This window comes from Quercus lobata, chromosome 8, assembly GCF_001633185.2.
Source record: "Quercus lobata isolate SW786 chromosome 8, ValleyOak3.0 Primary Assembly, whole genome shotgun sequence".
Lineage (NCBI taxonomy): Eukaryota > Viridiplantae > Streptophyta > Magnoliopsida > Fagales > Fagaceae > Quercus > Quercus lobata.
The window spans coordinates 65,389,882-65,415,268 of record NC_044911.1 but is presented as its reverse complement, the minus strand read 5'-3'; the positions used below and the strand labels follow the sequence as shown (position 1 = coordinate 65,415,268).

Here is a 25,387-nt window from a genome sequence, read left to right as displayed (position 1 = left end):
TATTTTAGAACCAAATTCGTGAACGAAACGTTAGACTTCTATTTTTACGCCCTTCTATCAGCACATAGTTGGAATTCGAATTTCGAGTAACTCGGTGGGCCATGTGGGCCATTTTTTAGACGACAGTAACTCTCTTGATTTTTGTTAAAAAAATTCAAAATTTTTGTTCAAATTCAAGCTCAGAAAGTATTCTCTTAATAACAAAGTTTATTAATCGAGGGAGGAGTTTCGTTCATATGACGATCGATTCTACTATCTTTTTAGCTTACGATCATTTCAGATAGCTTGCCTTTTATCATCTTTTTATTTTTATGATTTGCTTATTCTTATTCCTGGGTGGACCACTATATTATATATAGGCAGTAGTCCGTTTTTTGGTGTGCAATACATGTTTACTGGTTACAAGGCCTCGCATTTTATTGAAACTAAATTGACAAGCACTAGTTGCTCTTACTACCAACAACCAGATTAGTTTTCTTTCCTTTTCCTTCCGCACTAGAATAACACCCTTTTAAATTTTTTTGAAGGAACAACCAAACTAGTTAGGCAGAAGGAATTTTTACTCATTTTTTTTCGGCTAAGGAGGGGGTTTAGAAGTTAGAACAGGACCTTAAGGTGAATGCCTAAGGAGAGCCAGAACTTTAAGATTGACAACTCAAGCCACAACTGTTTCCATTGTTCCGGAAAACATGCTCCCCTATGGTTCCCTATGGAGCGAGCATATTATGTAGCAATAAATGAACCAAGCCATATGCACGACTCAAACCTAAGCAAAGCCTAATTATTTTGTTGTTATTGTACGTACAGTATTCTAATGTATAGTGAAATTCTTAAAGTACACTAATTATAATTTGATTAACGTTTGACATCAAAGCTTTACAAGGAAGCAACCAAATGTTCAGCCGGATGCAAAATCAAACATCATGATACTTCTGAATTTACAGAGCCCCACTTTAACCAACCTGACCTGCAGAAGCATAGGGATGACTCCCTGATCTGTGCATGTAGAGCACAATATCTAGTACATGCAATAGCATCGCAAAAGCATGATAAATTTGCTTTGATCCAATTTCACCTGCATATGGCATGGGAGAGAAGGTAAATAAACACGGCTCATTATACAATCATCCTTCGCATTACCGTAGCTTTGTCTCACTTGGTTTACTGCCCCTAAATGCTGAAAGAGAGAAGAATGACCTTGTGGCTGAAACATAAAAAATAAAAAAACTGGAATATCAGGATCAATAAACATTAGTAAAATATAACACTGGAGTGAGAAATGGAAAGAACCTGTATAACACCAAAGCATACAGGAATTTGATAAGGATGTACAATACTCCAGATCATAGATGAACACTTACCTTTAGTTGTGGGGACCACAGCTGAGTCACAGCTCTCTTGCAACTTTTGAGAAGAAAAGGGGTCGTTCACTTTGCTTAAATTTGATTGAGCTGCATGCAAAATAGCCATGGTATAAAGCATTAGACTCAAATAGAAACATATCAAACTATTTTAGTAAGCAATACTCCCAAATGTGGGGAGTTCAAGAAGATCAGGATGTAATGTTAGGACCAAAAAGGATGAAATAAACTAAAAACTAAAAAGAAAATATATATATATATATATATATAGAAAAGGGGAAGAGGAAAATATACCAGGGAGTAGTTCACGAGCATCCAAATTTCTTTCGAAGCTTTCACATAATGAAGTCTTTTGCTGTGCAAAGTTCTTTGCTTGAAGAGCAGCCTTTCTAAGAAAATTGTCAGCATTTCTCTTACTTAGAGGTTTAGATTCCTCAGCATCATCCTCTCCTTCAGAAAAGACGGATGGACTAGACCAACCAGTACTACTGGCATCCCCTTTGCTCTTCCGAGCAAAATTCAAGAGCCTTTTCAATCCTTTTGGGGCATCTTTTTGGCAGACCATGATGGGAGGATTTTCAGCATTTCCCCACTCAATAGTATCAGGTTCACTACTTTCTTCTTGCAGCATCTGGGACAAAGAATGACGTACACGTATTGACAATCCAACAGGTTCAACATTGGCTGGAGATGCAAGTTCAGATGTGCTGACATTACATGGAATGGGCAGTTCCTGATGCTCTTCTATTTCCACCCACGCCATGGGGGAAACAATTGATTCCTCCTCAACTTGAGATATCAATGAAGAAACTTCCTGAATTTTGAAGACATTATCTCCATCAGCAGCAAGTGGTTTAAAGTTCTCAGTCTCACCACATTGCCAGTCACTATTTACCTGAGTTTCTGATTGTATAACATCATGAAGACCCAATGACACAACATCTCCCTCTTGCTGCTGACTGACCAGATCTGAAGCATTAATAATTACCTCACTTTCTTGAGCTTCCACTAAATTTTGACAGTTTGTCAAACATTCCTCCACCTGAGGAGAATGCTTTTTCTTGTTAACAGGACCAATAGCAGGGGCACTCCGAGAACCCTTACGGAGAAAAGGTTTTGATTCCAGTGGGACTACACTGCTTTTCCTGGTGATTTTGTTATAGAAACTAGGCTTTGTTGAATCTTTACTAGAACAATCTCCAGAAACTCTCACAACTTTCGTTTTGGTTGTTTTATAAGAGTTTGTCACCCTTTCCTGCCTTTTCTCATTCAGACCCTTTACATTCCTGTCATGATCACTTCGTGTATCCTTTACATTTCTCTGCCCCACCTGGGATTTTTCCACTCTAGGGCTCGGTCGAGGGAGTGATGGTGCTGGGTTGAATTTCTGACGTGCTGGTGTAGTGCCAACAGAACATATGATTTTACCTGGTGATGCCCTTGTGGCTCTTGGCGATGGTGTTGACGGCCATGATTTGCGTGTAGCAGGCAGGGGTGATGCTTTAGATGAAACCTTCTTTGTAACAGATGGCTTCGAGGTTTCTTTTCTAGCATTTACAGGTTGAGATGAACTTTTATGTGGTTTTTGGGTTTTGCGCATAGCATGTTTTTTACCAACATCATTCCCATTTGTGGAGGCCATTTCGGCTTTTCTCTCATTAAGAATTTGCTGCATTTCTCTAAATTGCACTTCTTTCTCTGCTCGCCTTTTAGCATTCTCACCTCGAAGTTTTTCATCCCTCTTCTCCCTGTAGTGGTCATAAAACCCACCTCTCTTCTCAGAAGAAACCTTTTTATTTCTGCTAGTTTGAGGCTTAGCATATCTAACAGGCTTATTTTCAGTTATTTTCATCAACATCTGACCTAACTCTGCTTCCTTTTGTCGATTCCATTCATCTGAGGCTGTTAATTTTCCAATAATTTCTTCTCCTTGGATTTCTTTAGCATCAGTTGCCAAAACATTCATGTCTGCTTGAATATCTATTGGATCATATGCTTTTTCTTCTCCCTTTTCTAGCCCTACATCTACTTCAGACGTCTCAACAAGATTGTGACCTCTAGATATACATTCTGACTCTGAAGTCACTCCTACTGAAGACATTGAAATCTCACCATCTGCGACATTATTGGGAGTCTCTGGAAAAGAGTCTTCGGAAACAATTTCTGGCAGACATTGGGAAGAAGCTTCACCCATACCTGAACTCCATCTTCTCAATACAGATTTATTTGCACAGATAGAGATATTTGTTAATGACCTCCGTTTCTGAATATCTGTAGCATGATCCCTCTGTTTGCTTTCAAAAAGATTTATGGCATCTTGAACACTGATTCTTTGCACATTTATCTCAGGTTTCTTAATGGGTTGTTCAAATCCTTCGTCTTCACTATTGTTTGTAGCTATGTCTCTATGAGACAATGCCCTCTCTCTAGCAGGAAAACAATTGAGGCTCTTAATCGTTAATGCAGTGGCCCTCCGTGATCCAGTTCTTCCTATTTGAATCCTCCGCATTGGAGATGCTGACCGCCTGGGTGATGCAGACCTTATAAGAGTTCGACTTCTTTCAGCAGATGTTTGATACTCATCACTTGAGTCAGAAAACTCCTCGCTTTCTGTTGAGCCCTCTCGCTCAATCTGGGCAACTTTTGCTGGTGAAACACCATATTTTATTGGTATAACTGAATGTACAGGTTTTGATGTCCAAGTACTCCCATCTTTCTTGTTTACATTGTCATTCCTTGAATTGTGTGTGAACAAGGACTTGTCATCATTTAGAGGACCAGCACTCTGGCTCTCCTCATTCAGTTCTACAAATTTGAAAAAAGATTTCCTGCCATGGATTGTAATCTTATTCAGTTCCAAAGGAATTTCATTTACCATATGACCATAAATTATGTAGAACCACATTGTTCAATCAACATTGCAACCTTTACTTTGGTAGGCAACTTACTTCAAAGCTGTTGCTCCAAAATGTTCTAAAAATTGTGCTAAATCAGTGATTTCTTTATAGGAGCAGGTAGCACCAACAGCCTTGTTAAAAGCAGCAGCTAAGTCCCCTCTTAATGCTGTGAGCCTTAAGTCCATAGCTCGCAACAGTTCATTTCTGCGAGGATAATTTTCAATAGCTCAGTGGTGATGCAAAATAAATAAATATATATAAAACTGCTAAATGAAACATAACAAAGAACAGGACATACTTTGAAACATCTGATGGTGCAATCTCAACTTCAGGCTGTTCGCATGCAACAAATTGTCAACCGCTCATAGTAAATGTAATATGATTATATGGATAAATGAACAAAATGAGCTTTTAAATATCTAAACAGCGAAATCAAACTAAAAAAAAAAAATGTACAAAGGGAAGAGCAATTACTTTGGATCTTGGTTCCACATCCATAGAGTTACAGCTATCTGTCAAAAGTGGAAAAGCTACAACCATTAACATTTACTAAACCCTTGAAGTCAAAGATTTCACTTAATACAACAACAACCAAGTCTTAGTCTCAAAATCAATGTTGGTAAAAGTGCGCTTAAGCAGGAAGCGCAAAGTGCCAAAGCTTCTGCTATTTTCACTTCCAAATTGAGGCACATTTGAAGAAGCACTATGGTGCACTTTTTGGAGCTTTTCAATAAGCTCAATGCACACTTTTTGGGGGTTTTACAAAGCAAAAACAAATGATAATTGTAGCCATTAAATGATTAATTCTATTATATAAAATTCAAATTTGGGGTATGCTATATAATACACTTAAGCCCACCCCTCCACCATTAAAAACTCTAGTATGCCCCATTGAGAACCACAATCATTACAGTCAAAATTTTGGGATCTGCTATGAATCCTCAACAAACTAATCAAGGTTAGCCACATGTATTCGTTTTCCTCATTCTACTCTATCCAAAGTCATACCCTATATTACCTCCTTAATTGACATGTCCTTTTTGGTTACTTCAACTAATGATATTTTCGGTCTTCTTCTACCCTTTTTTTGTACTCTTTGGTTTTGTGAATTTTGAGAGACTCATCCCTACACAAATTGCTTTTTTTAAAATTTCTCTGTTGATTTGTTAAAGTTGATATGTTTTATGGTTTTGGGAAGTTTGGACAGCCTTGGAGACTAGTGACAACCAGAAGGAAATTGCTGAGTTAAAGGTATTTCTTCATACTTTGTTTTGGACTAAAGATCTGGGAAAGTTATGTTGCTTTTTGGGTATTCTTTGAAAAAGAGAGAAATGCATCCTTCTATAGAAAAAACTACTGTAGAGGTCTTTCTACCAAATGTCACCATCACAATATTCTTTGTAATATTTTGTAAATTTTCTCATATATATATGAAATGGATTGGGCGAGGGCTGAAATATAGAAACAGCAACTTCTCTCTCATACTTTTCTCCTTACTTAAATCTTCCTTTTCACTAACATGGTATCAAAGCAAGGGATTTGATTTGACTCTAGTCTTGATCAATACTACCTTCTTTATTTCTTTTTTATTCTCTCTCTTTGTTTTACTAGGATAACCCTCAGATAGGAGATCTACTACATGATATTCCTTTTTCTTCGGAGGAAAATTATTACTTGGACAAGTAAGCAGCATAATTGCTCTTTCCTAGGAAGGAACTTGATTACTTGGACAAGTAAAAACAGAGTGTTGTCTCACATTCAAGTGCAGAGGTTGGCTCATACATCATGTAAGCTTATGTGGATTAAACATCCTCTTGAGGTGTTGAAGTTTGATGTGAAGCTACCATCAGTATATTATGATAATCACATAGCAATTCATATCACTTCCAACCCAGTGTTCCATGACTGAACCAAACATATAGAGGTGGGTTGTCACTTAGTCTGAGAAAGAGTGGAAACTAGAAAGTGGTGTGACTGCTACTCCATATGTCTCTATAGGGGCTCAAGTCTTTTATTTTTTTCACAAACCAGTGTGCAAGACTTGTTTAGATTTGTTATATAACAAACTGGGACTACATGACATATATGCCCTAGTTTCAAGGAGTGTTTTTTTAGTTTTTATTTTAACAAGTAACAAAAAAATTTTATTGAAATAGGAAAAGAAACCCAAGTACACCGGGGGTGTACACAGGGAGCAGTACAAAGAGACTTACAAATTACAATGCTCAAGCAAATCTAAAAAAGAGAAGCAAGGAACACAATGAAAGCCAAACTCCAATCCTGTAATGTACGAAATAAGAAGGATTTAATTTCAAGGATAGAGTGTTCACATCCCTCAAAACTGTCCGTTCTCAGCACACCACATGATGCAATGTGGTACAGCCCTCCAAAATGATATGTTACGATGTTTACTGAGAGCACAGCTTGGCAAGGTAGTGAGAGTATTTTGATAATATCCAAAATGATATATTTGTCACCCAGATATATCATTTGCAGTTAGTGTTGAGAGCCATTACATGAAAGCTCCTCATCTTCCACATTGAGAGGCAGTTATTCAGATTGTGAGGTACCTTAAAGCACATCAAGGCTATGGTCTCTTGTATAAAGCTAACGGTCACCTACAGGTAGAAGCCTTTACAGGTGCAGATTGGGTAGAGTCACCTTCAAACAGAAAATCCACTACTAGATATTGCGCTTTTCTAGGAGCCAACCTGATTACTTGGAAAAGTAAGAAACAAATTGTTGTAGCCTGATCTAGTGCAGAGGCTGAGTATAGAGCCATGGCACACACATCATGTAAGCTTATGTGGATTAAGCATTTACTTGAGGAATAAAAATTTGATGTGAAGTTGCCAATGACTATGCATTGTGATAATCAAGCAACAATTCGCATTGCCTCCAATCCTATGCTCCATGAGTGAATTAAGCATTTAGAAGTAGATTGTCACATTACTTGGCAAAAAGTAGAAAATGGTGTAATTACTACTCCATATGTTTCTAAGAGAGTCCAAATTGCTGATATGTTTACCACAACTTGATGTAAAACTCATTTGGATTTATTATGTAACAAGTTGGGATTATATGATATACTCTCTAGCTTGAGGGGAAGTGTTATGGATTAGTATATATGTCAGGGGCATATATAATATTTTTGTGTGTTAGGAGGCTGACCAAGAAACCCTAAACACACGTTTACTCACAACACATTCAATTAAACCAACACATTTGCATTCATTGAGTTTTGGAAAACTAAATGCACCTATTTGTTTATTGTGAGGATGTCATCAAGGAGTGTTATGAGTAATATTGTAAAAGTAGTGAGGGTATTTTGATAACATTATATTTTATCCTCAAACTATAAATAATACATATGTATTAGGGTTAATTAATTTAATTTTCTAAGTACGATTTTCTATAATTACTGCGTTACAAAGATATTAAAAAGGGGACAGGAGTTTATAATAACAAAAACATGTGAGAATAACACAACTGTGTTTATTACACCAAATTTTCTCGAATGATAACACTTTGGAAAAAATTACCTGCTTCCGAACTTCCAAATTGATCGTGACAGTCCTGAGGAGGAAAATTTTTGTTGGTGAACAACCATACGCATTAAAATAATAGTTTATATAAGGACAGAAAATACACCTGGCTATATAAAGAGAGATGAAATTTTTTGGCTTCCTCCAATTGAATCATCTCATCTTCAATAGCTTTAGTGACCTCTAGTAAATCCGCTGAACCAATAATACATAGGAATCTGAGAAGAAAGAATAAGATATGTACTATTAAGAGCAATAGATACCAACATTTTCGTTAAAAATAAATAAATCAAATGAGAGACATTTTTTTATAATTAGATATTTAAATAAAAAGAACAAAGTGAGGGGCCCAATCCTAGTACACAAAAAAATATACAAGAGAAAACATCCAAATAATAAAATAGGACAAGAAACTTAAATTATAATAACCTGTTCAAAGTTGATTTTGTGAACCATGCAGCACTATTGAGGTTTTCTGGAAGTTGAAGTTTAAAGCTACCATCAGAACCTTTAGCATAAAAGTCATTTACTTTTGGTACATTCGCCAACAATTGTTCAAGAAGCCCAGTTGCCAGTTTTTCTACTTTGTTGTCACTGTAAATCAATGCCTCGTACCTAACACCCCCATCCCTGACACCAAACATTTTAGATAAGTTAATTATAACTAACAGAAACATAGATACATGTGGCCAATATTTTGACATTTCAACTCAAATAAGCTCAATAGGTCTGGCTCAAATCCAAGTTCTCTTCATTCCATCTTGAAGGACTTATTTGATTCTATTAGGACTGTCCAAACACCCACAAAACCCAAACCACCCATCCAACTCAAGTCAACCCAGTGAGTTTTGGCTGATTTCAATGCATGTGGTGGTCAACGGCAAGTCAAACTCCTCAAATCCTTTTTTTTTCCAGGTAGAGTGTCAGGTTTCCCACATAAAAATCCAACACATCCAACCCATCTGACAGTGAATTTGAAGGCCTTCTAGAATCATCAAAGGGGAATGGAGATCTAGAGATCTCCATTCCCCCAAATAGCCACTGGTAGCTCCTTGTTGTCACTGCACCACATCAGCAAAACCAACCGTATCCGGAACTGGCCGGTCTAAAACCCGAGCATTGGCAGTTGACAATGGGTGAGCTATTTATAAATCCAAACCTGATCCATGGACACCCCTAGATTCTATATTTACCTAGATGTTTCAGCATTAATCTAATCCAAGTCAAAATTGAAACAAAAAGGCAAAACCTCAATATCCATCGAAATTTATGATGAAACAAAAGACTATATGGTATACAGAAAGGTTAAGCCATCAATATTCCAAAACAATGCAAAATTGGAAGGTTATTCTTAAAATTTCATTAAAGCCTTGATATATATAATCCTCTCTAATAACCATGTAATCAGTAGAAAATTTTTGAGGGACTGTGTGTGAAGCCAAAACAGACAGCTAACATAATTTTCGAAGACAAAACAAAAAAATAAAAAATAAATAAAATAAAATTTCCAATGATTTTTTGGATATTTGGAATTTTTTTTTTTTTTTCCAATCTGCAATTTTGAAGTTATATAGGCTGATGAAATATTTTCAGCTCCTCCTTTTGAACTCTCTAAATATTCTTCACTAACATGTATGAAGTGTAATAAGTGAACTACTTTTGTCAGCTCCACCTCCGCCAACAAATTTCAGATAATCTACAGAAAATTTTTTACCTGTTTTGATTAGGCAAAATTTGAATCGCAGCATAATCTAAAGGTGCATCAGCATCTATTCCACCCTCCATTTTTAACCAGCTTTCTGTAGAAGCAAAGGAGCCTGAATAAGCAGGAAAGAAAAGGTATATATTAACTGAAAAACCAATCTGAGTTTGTGGATGTTTTATATGCAACTCCAAATGTATATATAACCAGAGAAAAAACTGAAAGTGTCGAGGGCAGCTAGATGCCTGATAATTTGCATGCCTGATATATTGGTAAGTTACACACGCATCCAATGGGTCTTGAACCCACAACCTCACCCTCCACCTTACTATCACACGGGGAGGTTTTTATTGGAACTGAAAAATATATTCAGGAATATTTATATGAGTTATCTGAAGGTTAAGTAGATTAAATAGAGATCCATCTCAAGGAGACAACTACCTAATCTACTACAAGCTTATCTCCTCTAATTCAAATTCGTCTTATTTCAGATAGCGTACGTTGGCATGCTACTGCAGAGGATTCATGTAAGAAAAAGAAATTTATAGTTTTGGAGTTTAGGAGTGAGATATATCATCTACTATAGACAATAACTATTTGGGTGTTTGGAGGATGGCCTAAGGTAGACAATAACTATGTAGTTGTAGGATCTCTGTTGGAATTCCAGAATGCTATTATATTTATATATATGTACACTCTCTCCTCCTCAAACAAAATTCGTCAAGCAATTCACGTAGTTTCTTACGTTTTACATCCTCCAAAACAAAACAAAAAAAAAAAAAAAAAAAAAAAAAAAAAAAAAAAAAAAAAAACAAAAATAGAAAGAAATCTACTTCATTTTGTTATTTATTTTGAATTGTTTGAGATTGAATAATGCCTGCCTAGATTCAGAATGAGACATTTATAAAACATCAAAAATAATTAAGTGCACTGCACTCAGATCTGAGAAACCATGAGCATAATGAAAAGAATACAAAGCAGTAAGAGAGTAATTAAACAGTAGTAGTAGTGTTGTAGTAATTAGTTAAAGTTTGAGTTTTGCTTGAAAATAAAAAGAAATGCAAAGTGGAACTAATCCTAATAATAATAATGCAGTATTAAAAAACCCAAAAGCAAATAGAAATGCGAATAAATCTCCATATATCCAAAGAAAAAGTACGAAAACGAAAAGGCTAGATTTTTTTTTTTTTTTTACCTTATACCTGAGATCTGAAATTATGGCACTCTTTAAAATGTAGGAGAGAGATAGATCTTTGTTTGAATGGGAACTCAAAAATTCATGTACAAAGCTGCCAGAAGAAGAAGAAGAAGAAGAAAACGAGCTAGATGATGAGAAGGGGGAAAGGGTAAGAGGAGTAGAGAGAGAGAGACAGACAGTAAAAAGTAGTGTGCGTAGCGCGTTGCGCGTTGGTTTGCTTGCTTACAAAAGCTTAACCAGATGATATTAATGCATCACTCATTGACTACTATGCTTTCAGTTACAGACGCGTGTTTTAAACGCTCCCCCAACTCCTCTTGTGTCGGTACTCTTTTTCCTTTTCCTTTTCCTTTTTTATCCTTCTATCTAATTTACTTTTTAAATCTCAAAATTTTTAAAAACGTTCCAATTAACCCTTTTTATCACAATTCTCTCATGCTTGAATTAATAAGCCTTTGTCCAAAATTTTCTAGTTAAATGAATGTAGAATATAAATATTACACTTTTGCTCTACATTCTTTAGATCATGATTTCAAATGATCCCTAATCTTCCAAATGTTTCAATTTAACCTTTATACTTTTGAATTTGTTTAGAGAAAAAAAAAATCAAAGTAAGTAAATTTTACGTCTAAAAAAATATAAAATATAATTACCAACCAAATCTGCAAATGGAAAATGTTTAAAAATTTTCACCAATATAATTTTTACCATCATTCTCTCAAGTTTTAAAACTCCCCAACTTCCCCCCTACTATAATCTTATTATTGCTTTCTATTGAAATTGCAAATGCTTTCATTCATTTACCTCTTTGTTTGATAAATTTGATTTGTATTTGTGGGGGGTAAAAGACTAATAGGCCCATGTAGATGTCTACATTGGGCCAGGGGCTCGGCCCAAGGAAAACCCCTCCTTGGCCATGGGAGAATCCTCCTCAGCTGAGGTATAACCTAGGGTAAAAGAGGCAACAGACCACCAGGAGTAAGACCCCATATCGTTTCACAAGGCAGGAAAAGTACTAAAACAGAAAAAGACAACAGAGAAAACAAAAACGTCTAAGGGAAAGGCTGCCATTATTGCATTCAGTGCCTTGTGCCTAGCAGAGTCATACTTCTCTGTCCTTACAACCACTCCCAACAACTGAAGGGAGAGGTTGATGGGACAAGTACCTACCCTAGGGACCCCATTCAGGAAAAAGGAAACGACTATAAAAAGGGGAAAAAGAGAAACAGAAGGGGGATCCTTCCCCCCCCCCCCAACAGATGAAGGATGTCAGGAAAAGCTCCTCAGATCATGCCGAGGACCAATTTTCTTTGGTAAACTCGGTCCATAGGGAATGCCGTGATGGTCGTTGTCCATACACTAAAACCCAACTCTTTGGCCCACTCTCTATCAATTCATTGTATCGGGCTCACTGGTCTAAGGTCCCATGCATCTTGGACTTGGCCTGAAAAACGTGACCCTACAATTGGCGCCGTCTGTGGGAAGAACTTGTGCACTAGCAAGTGCAACAGCCAATCACAGTGGGGTCAAGCTCCTGCCAATAGGAGTCCATCAGGAAGACCGTTGTGGCGGTGGTACAAGCTACACGAAAGCCTCCCCCTATTTCCTAAAACAACATCATCGTTGTCGTTGCTTAGCCTCCACTCAGGCCCACACTTCGAAGCGTTGATTACATGGGAAGGGTTGTTCAGCGAAACGTGGTCCTAGGGGCTTCTGACATCAGACGTGTGCCTCGGGCACCTGATAAGGGGCTAACTCTCACAGTCCTAGTAGTCCAGTCCGCTAAATCCCCTACGAAGAGAGAAGTTGTCTTGCATGATCCTCAAACTCAAGCCTATGGGGAAACTAGACATTGTAAGAGCCTAAACCTAAGTGCTAGACAAAACTAAGGTCTTGCATGGTCCTCGGACTCAAGCCTATGGGGAAACTAGACACTGTAAGAGCCTAAACCTAAGTGCTAGACAGAACCAAGGTCTTGCATGGTCCTCAGACTCAAGTCTATGGGGAAACTAGACACTGTAAGAACCTAAGTGTTAGACAGAACCAAGGCCTTGCATGGTCCTCGAACTCAAGCCTATGGGAAAACTAGACACTCTAAGAGCCTAAACCTAAGTGCTAAACAGAACCAAGGTCTTGCATGGTCCTCGGACTCAAACCTATAGGGAAACTAGACACTGTAAGAGCCTAAGTGCTAGATAGAACCAAGGTCTTCCATGATCTTCGAACTCAAGCCTATGGGGAAACTAGACACTCTAAGAGCCTATGTGCTAGATAGAACCAAGGTCTTGCATGGTCCTTGGACTCAAGCCTATGGGGAAACTAAACACTATAAGAGCCTAAGCCTAAGTGTTAGATAGAACCAAGGTCTTGCATGGTCCTCGGACTCAAGCTTATAGGAAAACTAGACACTGTAAGAGCCTAAGCCTAAGTGCTAGACAGAACTAAGGTCTTACATGGTCCTCGGACTCAAACTTATGGGGAAACTAGACACTCTAAGAGCCTAAGTGTTAGATAGAACCAAGGTCTTGCATGGTCCTCAAACTCAAACCTATGGGGAAACTAGACACTGTAAGAGCCTAAGTGTTAGACAAAATCAAGGTCTTGCATGGTCCGAGGACTCAAGCCTATGGGGAAACTAGACACTGTAAGAGCCTAAACCTAAATGTTAGATAGAACCAAGGTCTTGCATAGTCCTCGGACTCAAACCTATAGGGAAACTAGACACTCTAAGAGCCTAAGTGCTAGACAGAACCAAGGTCTTGCATGGTCCTCGGACTCAAGCCTGTGGGGAAACTAGACACTGTAAAAGCCTAAGTGCTAAACAAAACTAAGTTCTTGCATGGTCCTCAGACTCAAGTCTATGAGAAAACTAGACACTGTAAGAGCCTAAGCCTAAGTGCTAGACAGAACCAAGGTCTTGCATGGTCCTCGAACTTAAGCCTATGGGAAAACTAGACACTGTAAGAGCCTAAACCTAAATGTTAGATAGAACCAAGGTCTTGCATGGTCCTCGGACTTAAACCTATGAGGAAACTAGACACTCTAAGAGCTTAAGTGCTAGACAGAACCAAGGTCTTGCATGGTCCTCGGACTCAAGCCTGTGGGAAAACTAGACACTGTAAAAGCCTAAGTGCTAAACAGAACTAAGGTCTTGCATGGTCCTCAGACTCAAGTCTATGAGGAAACTAGACACTGTAAGAGCCTAAGCCTAAGTGCTAGACAGAATCAAGGTCTTGCATGGTCCTCGGACTCAAGCCTATGGGGAAACTAGACACTGTAAGAGCCTAAACCTAAATGTTAGATAGAACCAAGGTCTTGCATGGTCCTCGAACTTAAACCTATGGGGAAACTAGACACTCTAAGATCCTAAGTGCTAGACAGAACCAAGGTCTTGCATGGTCCTCGGACTCAAGCCTGTGGGGAAACTAGACACTGTAAAAGCCTAAGTGCTAAACAGAACTAAGATGGTCCTTAGACTTAAGTCTATGAGGAAACTAGACACTGTAAGAGCCTAAGCCTAAGTGCTAGACAGAACCAAGGTCTTGCATGGTCCTCGGACTCAAGCCCATGGTGAAACTAGACATAAAAGCCCAAGTGCTGGACAGAACCAAAGTATTGCATGGTCCTCGGACTCAAACTTATGGGAAACTAGCAACTTCAAGAAGGTCCTAAGTCTTAGGCAGAATGGAGGTATTGCATGGTCCTCGGACCTCAGGCCTTATGGAAACTAACACACAATGGTGCCTTTCTGTGTTTAGACCAGGTACAGTCATGCCTCGGTCCTCAGTCTAAAACAAGTCTAAAACAAGTTAAAACTACAAATATCATCGGAAATGCGGAAAAGAACCCTAATACCCAGCGACCCCCTCAGACGGTTTATTTCAAATTACACATCCTTGGGCGGTCACCCCATTCGCAATACAGAAGGTGTGGCTGTTATCCCGGTTAGTCTTTTATAGTTAACTTGTTTAAAGTCGGCACTGTTGTGCTCATTGATTTTGATAAGTTCAAAGTAATAACTCTACCGACGAAGGCATCGGTTCTAAGTATGGTTCGAAAGAAAAGACACCAGCACATTCATTCACAAGATAATTATTGCAGAAGAGAAAGGATACGTAAAATGTAATAAAATCATCTTTTATTGGATAAAGAGATAGTACAATATACATAAAAGGGCTAAGACAAGCCTGTAATCATAAGCTAACTAAAAAAAGAAGAAGGAATACACGGGGACGATAGATCCTTCAATTTTGTTATAACAACGACTAGGCAAGTCTGGATGGCACCATTGATGCAAGAAAAGAAGAAGTAGAGGCACCTGAGTGGTACCAGTGATGGAAGAGAAGAAGAAGCGGAGGCACCTGGGTGGCACCAGTGATGGAAGAGAGGAAGAAGCGGGGATGCCCAACCCCCATACCTGCTCTAGTAGCAACCGAGCAAGTATCGTTCTACCAGCAATCGAGCAAACACAGATGGTACCGGTGATGGGAAATCCCAGGCCTCACGTGCATGACATACGGCACTGGATGGAGGTCCTAATGCTGTCGCACCAAAAATCTGATGCGACCTCCACCCGCTTCGGATTTTGGCTAAAGGAAGAAAAGGCTCCTTTCTTGCCTTGTCGAGATGAAAAAAGGTCTTGAGCCTTTGTCTCCCTTGTCCTGACCGGGCCATTCTGAATCTCGGAGACACCCAAGGCTTCTGAAGAGGGTTTGATTCCTTCACCCTCACCCTAACCATGACCATTTCACTCCCTAAATCTCAGTCACTCTCATAGTAGGGACTTTGGGAACACTTGGGGAGTTAGAAACCTGAAAAACTCAAGGATCTGCAAGTAAAGGGGGACTATCTCCCACTGCGCGTCTTATATAAGGGACCAATCTGGAGGCAATCAATTCGCCCCAAAACCCCAACAAGGAATTACAAATGAGATCATTCTCGCTCGAGTTCCAAAGTAGTCTTCAACCGTTGGATTTATGTCACCTCGTGATAGGGCTCTAATTAAAGCACGCCTCGTGTACCGAAACAACAGGGACGTGGCTTGAATAGATTAGAAGAATGTCTCACAGCCAGAAACATGCCTTGGGCAAATGAAGAGACGCTAGCATTAATGGAGGGCAAGATTTGGCAAACTATGACAGAGGCCTGATGTCACCAAAACCCTCCTCTCCGTCCGAGGAGCCAGACAGCAGGATTTTGAGGGGCTATTGTGGGGGGATAAAAAACTAATAGGCCCATGTAGATGTCTACATTGGGCCAGGGGCTCAGCCCAAGGAAAACCCCTCATCGGCCATGGGAGAATCCTCATCGGCTAAGGTATAACTTAGGGTAAAAGAGGCAACAGACCACCAGGAGCGAGACCCCATATTATTTCACAAGGTAGGAAAAGTACTAAAGTAGAAAAAGACAACAGAGAAAACAAAAACGTCTAAGGGAAAGGCTGCTACTATTGCATTCAGTACCTTGTGCCTGACAGAGTCATACTTCTCTGTCCTTACAACCACTCCCAACAATTGAAGGGAGAGGCTGATGGGACAAGTACCTACCCTAGGGACCCTATTCAGGAAAAAGGAAACGACTATAAAAAAGGGGGAAAAGAGAAACATAAGGGGGATCCTTCCCCCCCCCCCAACAGATGAGGGATGCCAGCAAAAGCTCCTCGGATCATGCCGAGGACCAATTTTCTTTGGTAAACTCGGTCCATGGGGAATGCCGTAATGGTCGCTGTCTATACACTAAAGCCTAGCTCTTTGGCCCACTCTCTATCAATTCATTGTATCGAGCTTACTGGTCTAATGTCCCATGCATCTTGGGCTTGGTCTGAAAAACGTGACCCTACAGTATTCATTTGCCTCTCGAGGTTTGAGTCCCCCAATGCAATCTTTAAACCCTCCTTTATCGGTATTAAAACATTTTGGTATTTTATTAAACAATCTCAATTTGAAATATACTAAAAAAAATTATAAATATATCTCGCTCAAGTGAATCCCTTTCAAGCTCAAAAAAAAAAGTGAATCCCTTTCCATTTGCTATGCCACCCATTTTTCATCCAATAATTAGCAGCAAGGACCCTTTGACACAAAATTAAATGTATAAGTATTAAACTAAAATATTTAAAAGGTTATAAACCATTTTGAAACATAAAGAAATGCTTGAGGACCAAAATTATTACTAACCTATAATATAAGTTTTTTTGTTTGTGGCTCTATATAAGTTCTATAATTTTATGTTTTAGCTATTTACTTATTATGCATCATTAACGTGGAACCTTAGTGTAATCTAGTTGGCAACATCACCATAATAAAGTGGTAACTCAACCATTCATAATTCAATAAGTAAGCTCAGCCATTTTGAGCTACTTTGACACACACACACCAAAAAAAAAAAAGGAGAAAAACAACAACAACAACAAACCCCCCACGAGTTTTAAGTAGGGAAAGTTAGAGGCTGTTTGGATGGCCTATTTCTGTAACTCAATTCTCAGTTTCTATAACTCATAACTCAAAAATGATGGGACTCATAGCTCAATATCCGTTTGGCATACGATAACTCTGTTTCCATCACTCAATTCTCTGATTTTTAAGTTATGAGTTATGGAAACTGAAAACACATTTTAGCTGTTTTCAGTTTTCATAACTCATAACTCAATGGCATTTCCATAAATAACACTACATGGAGGAATCCACTGTCAATCACAGTCGCAAATTTTAACCATCTTGTTTTTTTTTTTTTTTTTTTTTTTTTTTTTTTTTTTTTTTCACACTAGTGGCTTCTTCATGTTCTTCACTGGGTTTAGTTCTTTCACTTTTTTCTTTTTTCTTTTTTGGTCTTTCACTGGGTTCTTTTTTTGGCTGGGTTTTTCTGGATTCAGTTCTTTCTTTCTTTTTCTTTTTCTTTTTTTTCTTTTTTTGTTCTTTCACTAGATTCTTTTTTTGGCTGGGTTTTTCTGGGTTCAATTCTTTTTTTTTTCTTTTTTTACTGGGTTCGGTGAGTTTGGGTAATGAAAAAAAAAAGAAAACCTGTATTGAGTGACAGGTATGGGATCCACAAATAGTGTGAAAAATATTGAGTGATGGTGCCAAACGGGTATGAAAAATTAAGTGATGAGTTATGAGTGATGAGTGATGAAAATTAAGTGATGGAAATTGAGTGATGAAATTTTTGCATCCAAACAGCCTCTTAGATATTACACTCAAATCCAAATTTCAAGATTTGAGCTAGAATCATAGAGGAAGTTTCTCTCACAGTGAGGATAAATGGAAGACAATTGACGAGGGAAAGCTAGGAAAAGAAACACTCATGGCTCATCCCAAAAACTAGTAAAATAGGCATGTTTTTAATAAGAATTTTGTGAGAGGCCTATCTAAATTAAGCAAAGAAGAGTCCCCCAACAGCTCACCCAGTGTTTTTCATTCTCTAGCAAGTATTTGTGGATCAAGATCAACCTTGTAATCAACTCCATCATCAAGTGTGATAGGGGTATTTTTGTCCATAACAATTGTTAGCACATTTTGACCCGTCAGGGTCACTCCTAATGGGATGACAACCAAGGACCCATTGGGATAAAATATTCGAATGCCTCATCATCCCGATGAGTAAGTCACCCGCTCGAAGAACCGTCAAGTAGCTCGTGTATATACCTGACGGGTGGCCTACACTTTATCCTTTTCTTGGATACCAAAAGATGGTTCATCATCCCGACAAACGGATGGGCACACCAACATTTGAACCTAATGGGTCCCACAAGCATTTACGTATTCCCCACTTATGTGTCCCTACATGGAAAAAACTTGCACACCACGTCCAAAAACCCCACTACACGTTCATGTCTTCCCCATATAGGAAGAGAAACCCTAAAATCTCGAAGCCTTAACTCCAAATCTTCTTCACAAGGAATTCTCCTACATTCAAGGGAACTCAGTCAAGCTCTACACCACTATATAAGTATCAAACCTTTTCTTCCTTAAGGTACGGAAAATAATCCTTAACTCTCACACTACTGAGTTCTTAGAGATTTTTCTATCATTGACTTAACCTTCGAAGGGTTTTTGGTCGGCATCCCACCGGTGCTCTCAATAAGTTCTTTGTTTTTTGTTCTTCAAGCACTTCAATTAGTGCGTGTGTGGATAATTAATTCACTGAAGATATCAAAGTGTAACAATTTGGAACTTGAAAAACATTTTCCTCATGTATTCATAATTAAATACTTTTTTTTATTTTTTTATTTATATAAAACGTAATTTAATACATGGTTGCTAACTTATGAACTTTTGGATAGTTTTCGTGTTTGTGTTTTTTTTTTTTTTTTTTTTTTTTTTTTTTTTTTTTTTTTTTTTTTTTTAAACAAAAAGCACAATACAAAACAAAACATATCTCTTTGGTTTATAGGGATGTAGCCATAAATGGTATAAAAATTACACTACAATGAAATTTAACATTTTTTTAAACGAATAATTCTAATGATTATATAAATTAAACACTTTTTATTTTTAAATAAAAGTAGTATCTTATAGTTCTCAACACGATTCTAAGATCAGATTCGTTTAGCACCTTCACCAACCTACATAGAATCCCAATTTTAACAATCCTATTTGATGCTAAAGATGAAGCATTCAACTTGTTTCCTCTTGTGGTCACAGCGTTACTATAAACTTGTAGCAAAGACAACATCAGATATTGCTTGGAGCACAAGCAAGACGGAGTTGGAAAATCGTAAAGGGATCACTCTACTCATGCCTTGAGTTGAGTGTTCGTAATCATCACAGAGATTGTGCCCCTTGATCCGTGTGAAGAAACTTTAGTAGAAAAATGTCCACCCAAGAAAAGGGGAAGGCAGAGCCAGCCCACCAGGATATTGGTTGGCCAACCCAACATCATTCAACACCTTCCCTGCTATTGAAACAATAGTCGGGATTTTTAAAATAATAATCTAAAAAAAGAATTTAGGTGACAAAATGTTGTTTAAAATTATGTAAAGTTTAACTTGATCCTAATGTAGAAGAGACTCAACTAAGACAGTTTGTTTTGGGTGTAAATAAAATTCGGAAAATATTTTACACCCAACAACGTGTTTGGTTGCATATCGCTAAGATCGTGCAACTGCCGCCCTCTAGATCGAACTCTCGTCATCTCAATCTCGGCACTGCCTGAAGCCTACCGCAACTTAACCGGTCTCGTCGCCCATGACCCACCCATAACTGATCTCTCTCTTTCTCAATTTACTTCTCCCTTTCCCTCAATTTACGATAACTCTCTCTTCCTCCCCCTCTCAATTTGATCGAATTTTTGAGTTTAACGAATGGTTTTGTTTTGATTTTTGTTTCTTTAAGTTTATTTATTGAAATTTTCTATTACAAAGTTTGTTTGGAAGTTAAGAAAATGTGAAAAACTAGTAGAAAAATAGCATTTTCAGAATGCAACCAAACACCTGAAAACATTTTCTGAAACAATTTTCATAATACAGCTAAACACTTGAAAATATTTTCCTTTCCCAAAAATATTTTCACTTGAAAATATTTTACACTCGGAAAATATTTTACATGTTGCCTAACACAGCCTAATGAACAAAGAAAAAAAGAATTGGTATGATAACATTAAATGGTACAGTTCCCATTCTCATGGCGCAGCAGAACAATCAATTCAACGATAGAAAAGAGGTAAAATAAATCTAAAGATAACTAGGAACAAATACAGAAACCATCAGTTGGACCATACATGAACTAGACCATGCCTATTGCCAGTATATATTTCATTCCGCTCTTCATCATAAAAGAGAGCAGTAATATCTTCCAAGGCTTCTGCAACCGTGCTCCTAATTCTGGAGGCAGGACTCTGCTTCTTTAAAGCGCAACTGCTACCACAACAATTGCCACTGCAACTGCATTCATTTTCCATGGGGAAGCTGTTGCTTGCTCTAATCTTAGCAAGGCATTTCCCAGTCAAAATATTGCTGATATTGATGGATCCTGCTGCATTAGTGATACAAAGACTATTAATATTGCTGATAGTCATGCGTTTTCAAAAAAGAGATGCTTCAACTTCTTGTACAATTGAAGAGAATAACAAAATATAGACTATTTTTTGTATAAATAAGAAAATAATTTATAGCAAACAGCCACATACAAACTCACCCCCACCCCCCCCACCCCCCCTTCTCTCTCCCCAAAACTGAAATGCAAAACAAAACACCCACAAACATTGTAAAAGCAAACCACACCATTCAATATCCACATTCTTCTCTCATTCTGTTATCTCTGTTCACACATTTAATCACCAAACTAATTTATGAAGTTTTAAAATACTGCCCCTATGAAAACACCACAAGTAGGGTAATACTAGAGATACTACAAATTTTACTAGATAACTTTTACAAAATGATGTGTAAACCAATCTGGAAAAAGTATATCATAGATTCATTTATTATATTTTTAAATCCAAAAATCATATTCATCGCCACGTCTGTTTGTAGAACTTTCCCCACAAGTAAATACCACAAAGTTGAATCTTTGTAATACAATAATAGTGGAAATCACAAACATAACTACTATTGAATTTTTTTCTTTAAAAAAAATACCATTTCCTTCAGACAGTGGATCATCAGAATCAGCCTTGCAGTAAGAGATAATAAGATCCTGATCACTTGTGATGTATATGTTATTCGTGTTGCAGTCGGGATGCCACAAAAGGTGATCCTCAAATGAAGTTACAAGCTCCCCACGGAAGTTCCAGACAGCCACTGTTCGGTCCCTAAATGTCAGGAATAACTGATTCTCATACAGAAATATAAATGCTGATGGTGTCATGAATTCAGTTCTGCTAACTTCTGTCAGCTCAAAATTGCGGACCTATGTATAATAGCAGTCAGATGTCTAAATCAAAATGAACAAATACCATTAAAAGATATCAATAGAGACCCTTACATCAAGAATCTGTAGATTCTCATTTTCTTGCTTTACTAGTAGCTTTTCATTAAACTGTTCAATGAAATCCACCTTCTTATTCCGGTGAAGAAGATGGTTGAAAGACTTGAGAACAGTTCCATCTTCTATTGAAAGAATCTTAAGGGGAACATGGCTAATTGCTTTGGTAAAAATCAACAACATGATCCCTGGACTGTTCAGGAAAAACCATCAAGGACAAGAAACATAAGTGAATATGAAAGTGGGAAAAAGGAACCAATTGCAAATACAAATTTAGCAGTATTAAAGAGAACAGCAGATGCAACATGTTCATTCCAAAAAGAATGTGCAACATGAACAACCACTATCATGCAAATGTATAAGCACATACAGATTCATTACCTGATCTTAATCTCTTGAACATGTTTATCCGATATGGAGTACAGCATTGTATAGTTTTTCAGGTCAAATACTTTGTAAATGCTAGCACAAGAGTGAAAAGGAAAATCATATCAAAATCAATACGCGAATTGTGTAATAGATAATCATATCTTAGCAGAAAAGAATATTCATATAATGATGTATTACCTATCCTGTGCAGAATAAGTGAGTACCTTCCCATTGACATCATCAAACTCTACGAAACCAGGCCATTTCAGTGACTCAGATTCAAAAAGGGCAAAGCCAGCATCTGGTTTACCCCTCCTTATATATCTAAAACATATGAACAGACAACAATTTCAACATGAAGTAGAAGCAGACAAAAGGAAATTGGGACAGGTAGTCATATAGTTTGAGATTCTTTCAATCTTTTTGGAGTTTTGTCTTTTTTTTTTTTTTTGGGGGGGGGAGGGGGGGCTGTGGAGTTAAAAGATGAACATACTCAATTCTTGTGCTTCTGCATTTCAAAGAACTGAAATTGTCTGAAGCATATACAGAAACTGTGATGAGTGAGTCATTGTTTTTATTATAAAACAGGCTTCGTATAACTTCATCAGGACTGACATTCAGGAAGCATATCCTCTGATTAGTCTCTGCATCCAACAAGGGAAACCGATATAATAATCCCCTCATAGTGATTCTACTATCAGATGCAAACAGAATATTAAAAAAGAAAGAATAATGCAGCTATATACCTCGGCTAAATGCTGCACAAACACCAGAATGAGCAAGAGCAAACACAATGTCACGTGCTGCTACAATCTCAATTATCTTTGACCTCTTTCTTAGAAAAGGCAGTCCCATGGAACAATGACCTTTTGGATCATGGGTATCATATTCCTCCTACACATGAATAAATCAAATGAGAAATAAATATAAATTATGAAGAGCAGACCTATGGATAAATGAAAAATGAAGTGGGTTTGAAGTTTGAAGAAGAATTGGTTGATATAAAATTGAACATAAAACTAAATAAATAAAGAAAAAGAAGAGATGAGGTACCTACCTGCAAACGGATGTTACGGAAGCGTTCCTGGGCGTCGCTCATACTGAAAGCACGGTCACGCTTGGAACTGATTTCCCGTCTCTGAAGCTTCTTAACGCTGTTGACGAAACCATCCACACCGCTTCCGCGTGCTCGCTTCTTTGCCACTACCCGCCTTCCACTGCAAGGCCGAGGACTCACCGATATCCTCCTACCGCCTTCCATCTCTCTTAACTCCAAAAATAAATTTAAACAAAAAAAAAAAAATTGATAACCTAATCAACCACCCACGATAACAACATTTACTATCAATCTGTTTCCTTTCCGCAATTACTAATTTTAAAATATTAAACAAAAAAAAAAAAAAAAATCTTTTATCTTTCAGCTTCCCAGATCATTAAACCCTAACTTCAACTTCAACTTCTCCCTCCCCTCCCCTCCCTATCGTCCAAAACCCCTAAAATATTATCGTATATTTTTAAAATAGAACAACAAAATTCTAAACCTGGCCGTTCCCCAGAAGAAAATACCCAAACCACTGCAATCTGGAGCTGTATCTCTCAATCTCTGAAAAGGTAAGGATAAAAAAAATATTTAAAAAAAAAAAGAAAAAAAAAAGAGAGAGAGAGATTAGAATTATCAATTATTTACGTGTCTATGTCTGATTTCAATTCAATTTGTGTGCGTGTCCGATTTCTTTTCAAATTCCGAATTTGGATCTTCACGACAAATAGCTTTCCAATGGGCTTTCACATTTTGTTCCATCACTTTATGGAATATGGACCGTAGAGAAACCGGACTCTACTTTTGGGCCTGCTCTTACTTCAGCTGCTATCCTCTAATCCACAGGCTAATTAGTAATTTGATAACAATTTCGAAACACAGTAATAGTTACTGGATGAGTTTCAAGAAAAAAAAAAAAAAAAAAATTATGTTGTTTTATTTATTTGGTAACTTCTTTTTAACTTACTCTCTTTCATATCTCTTATAAACATAAGAAACATGTGGATCTTCTTCAAAATTATTTTTTTTAAGTCGTTTTTTTATTATTAAATAGTGAAAAGATCCAAGAATCAAGCCACACCAACAGTATTAACAATAATATTGAACGATTTTTCATTTAGTAACTTCTTCTCTTTCATCTTTCTTAGAAACACAAGAATTCTATGGGTTTTCTCCAAAATTACTATTTGTAAGTCGGATTTATTTTTAATTTTTTGGGTTAAATAGTGAAAATGTCCAAGAATCAAGTCATACCAATGGTAGCAACAATAATATCATACGATTTCTTTACACGCCTTACGAATGCTATTCTTCTTAGATTTCTCATTCTCTTCGCTACGCGTTACCAATGATTTTCTTCTCAATAGTAGTTTTTTGTTTTAATACATACATCTTATGTGAAGTAGATACTGAAAGTTAACGAGCAAAATGAAAAGGTACAATTGTTTGGTATTTTTAAATGTATATGTGGCATAAATTTATATACCCATGTAGTCAACAAAAAGTCAAACGTTTCCCTTCAATATTTTATATATATAATATTATAGATATATTTTGTATATAAAATGTATATATTTATCATAAACTTGGGATGTATTTATGCATATAATAAACTAGCTCTAAATATATATAATACTATAATATTTATTCACACTAATATATATATATATATATAACATTTTTATTTGAAAACTATATATAACACTTATATATTAGGATAAATTTATAATATCTTCATTACATACACTTATATCAAACTAATTTTTTATAAGTCATATAGTTATATTAAACTAATCACTAATTCGTGCTATTCATGGGAACCTATCTATTTGTGAATTAGATAAAAATAATTATATAAAATTTTAAATTGATTAAGAAACTATACCATTGCACGATACTCTTGTATGACTTCAATTTGTGCTACAATTTGATGAAAAAGTCATTGCTTGAATGTGCAATGGCTTACAAAAAATTTGTCAGACAGTTTCAGATACTGCAAAAAAATAACTCAAAAATTTAGATATTAAAACTTTTGAAAGACCAAAAAATATTAAAAAATCAGATGATTCATTGCTTAGAAATTATTGAAACAAAAAAAAATATATATGACTAAATAATAGAGAAATATAAGAGATAGATGGGTGTTGATGCCCATTTTTGACAAAGAACCCAACAATAGAAGAAGCCCAAGAATAGAGAATGTGAGAAGGAAAAAAGGGTAAAGAAATAACAAAACAAGCTCGGTGGGTTGCAACGGCAAGATTGATGGCCAACAGGTCCACAAGAATAAAAAGAGGTAAAGAAGAAGTAAATAAGTCAAGGAAGCCTAAGAAATGAAGTAGTAAGTCTATGAGAAT

At 37.0% G+C, this 25,387-nt stretch overlaps 2 protein-coding genes across 6 annotated transcripts; both read right to left on the bottom strand.

Annotated features, from left to right (window-relative positions):
• Positions 1-757: 757 nt before the first annotated feature.
• LOC115954612 lies at positions 758-10,938 on the bottom strand. 4 transcript variants are annotated; one of them, XM_031072520.1, is made up of 11 exons: positions 10,701-10,938; positions 9,518-9,620; positions 8,233-8,433; positions 7,910-8,021; positions 7,801-7,834; positions 4,733-4,770; positions 4,557-4,591; positions 4,310-4,462; positions 1,656-4,189; positions 1,362-1,451; positions 758-1,204 (listed from the first exon to the last, which is right to left on the bottom strand). In XM_031072520.1, exons 2-11 carry the CDS (start codon positions 9,586-9,588, stop codon positions 1,137-1,139), a joined length of 3,336 nt encoding a protein of 1,111 aa, XP_030928380.1. In that variant the 5' UTR covers positions 9,589-9,620; positions 10,701-10,938; the 3' UTR covers positions 758-1,136. The 4 variants fall into 4 exon arrangements, with proteins under 4 accessions (XP_030928380.1, XP_030928381.1, XP_030928382.1 ...); XM_031072521.1 differs by having other exon boundaries at positions 9,518-9,602; XM_031072522.1 differs by having other exon boundaries at positions 10,708-10,938.
• A 9,331-nt stretch (positions 10,939-20,269) lies between these two features.
• LOC115957945 lies at positions 20,270-23,758 on the bottom strand. 2 transcript variants are annotated; one of them, XM_031076295.1, is made up of 9 exons: positions 23,679-23,758; positions 23,049-23,594; positions 22,738-22,885; positions 22,485-22,635; positions 22,190-22,315; positions 22,004-22,084; positions 21,623-21,815; positions 21,277-21,547; positions 20,270-20,671 (listed from the first exon to the last, which is right to left on the bottom strand). In XM_031076295.1, the coding sequence occupies exons 2-9, from the start codon at positions 23,250-23,252 to the stop codon at positions 20,403-20,405; spliced, it is 1,443 nt and encodes a 480-aa protein (XP_030932155.1). In that variant the 5' UTR covers positions 23,253-23,594; positions 23,679-23,758; the 3' UTR covers positions 20,270-20,402. The 2 variants fall into 2 exon arrangements, with proteins under 2 accessions (XP_030932155.1, XP_030932156.1); XM_031076296.1 differs by lacking the exon at positions 23,679-23,758 and having other exon boundaries at positions 20,270-20,668; positions 23,049-23,672.
• Between the last annotated feature and the right edge of the window lie 1,629 nt (positions 23,759-25,387).

Bases quoted from the DNA above. Each gene is read 5' to 3' on its own strand.
- LOC115957945 (XM_031076295.1), bottom strand. From the start codon at position 23,252: ATGGAAGGCGGTAGGAGGATATCGGTGAGTCCTCGGCCTTGCAGTGGA. The intron at 22,636-22,737 runs GTATATAGCTGC...TGTTGGATGCAG, and splicing joins TTGTGCAGCATTTAGCCGAG to AGACTAATCAGAGGATATGC. The intron at 21,816-22,003 runs GTAATGAATCTG...TTTCCTGAACAG, and splicing joins GTTCAAGAGATTAAGATCAG to TCCAGGGATCATGTTGTTGA.
- LOC115954612 (XM_031072520.1), bottom strand. From the start codon at position 9,588: ATGGAGGGTGGAATAGATGCTGATGCACCTTTAGATTATGCTGCGATT. The intron at 8,434-9,517 runs GTAAAAAATTTT...GTTTGGTGTCAG, and splicing joins ATTTTGCCTAATCAAAACAG to GGATGGGGGTGTTAGGTACG. The intron at 1,452-1,655 runs GTATATTTTCCT...TTTTGCATGCAG, and splicing joins TGCTCGTGAACTACTCCCTG to CTCAATCAAATTTAAGCAAA.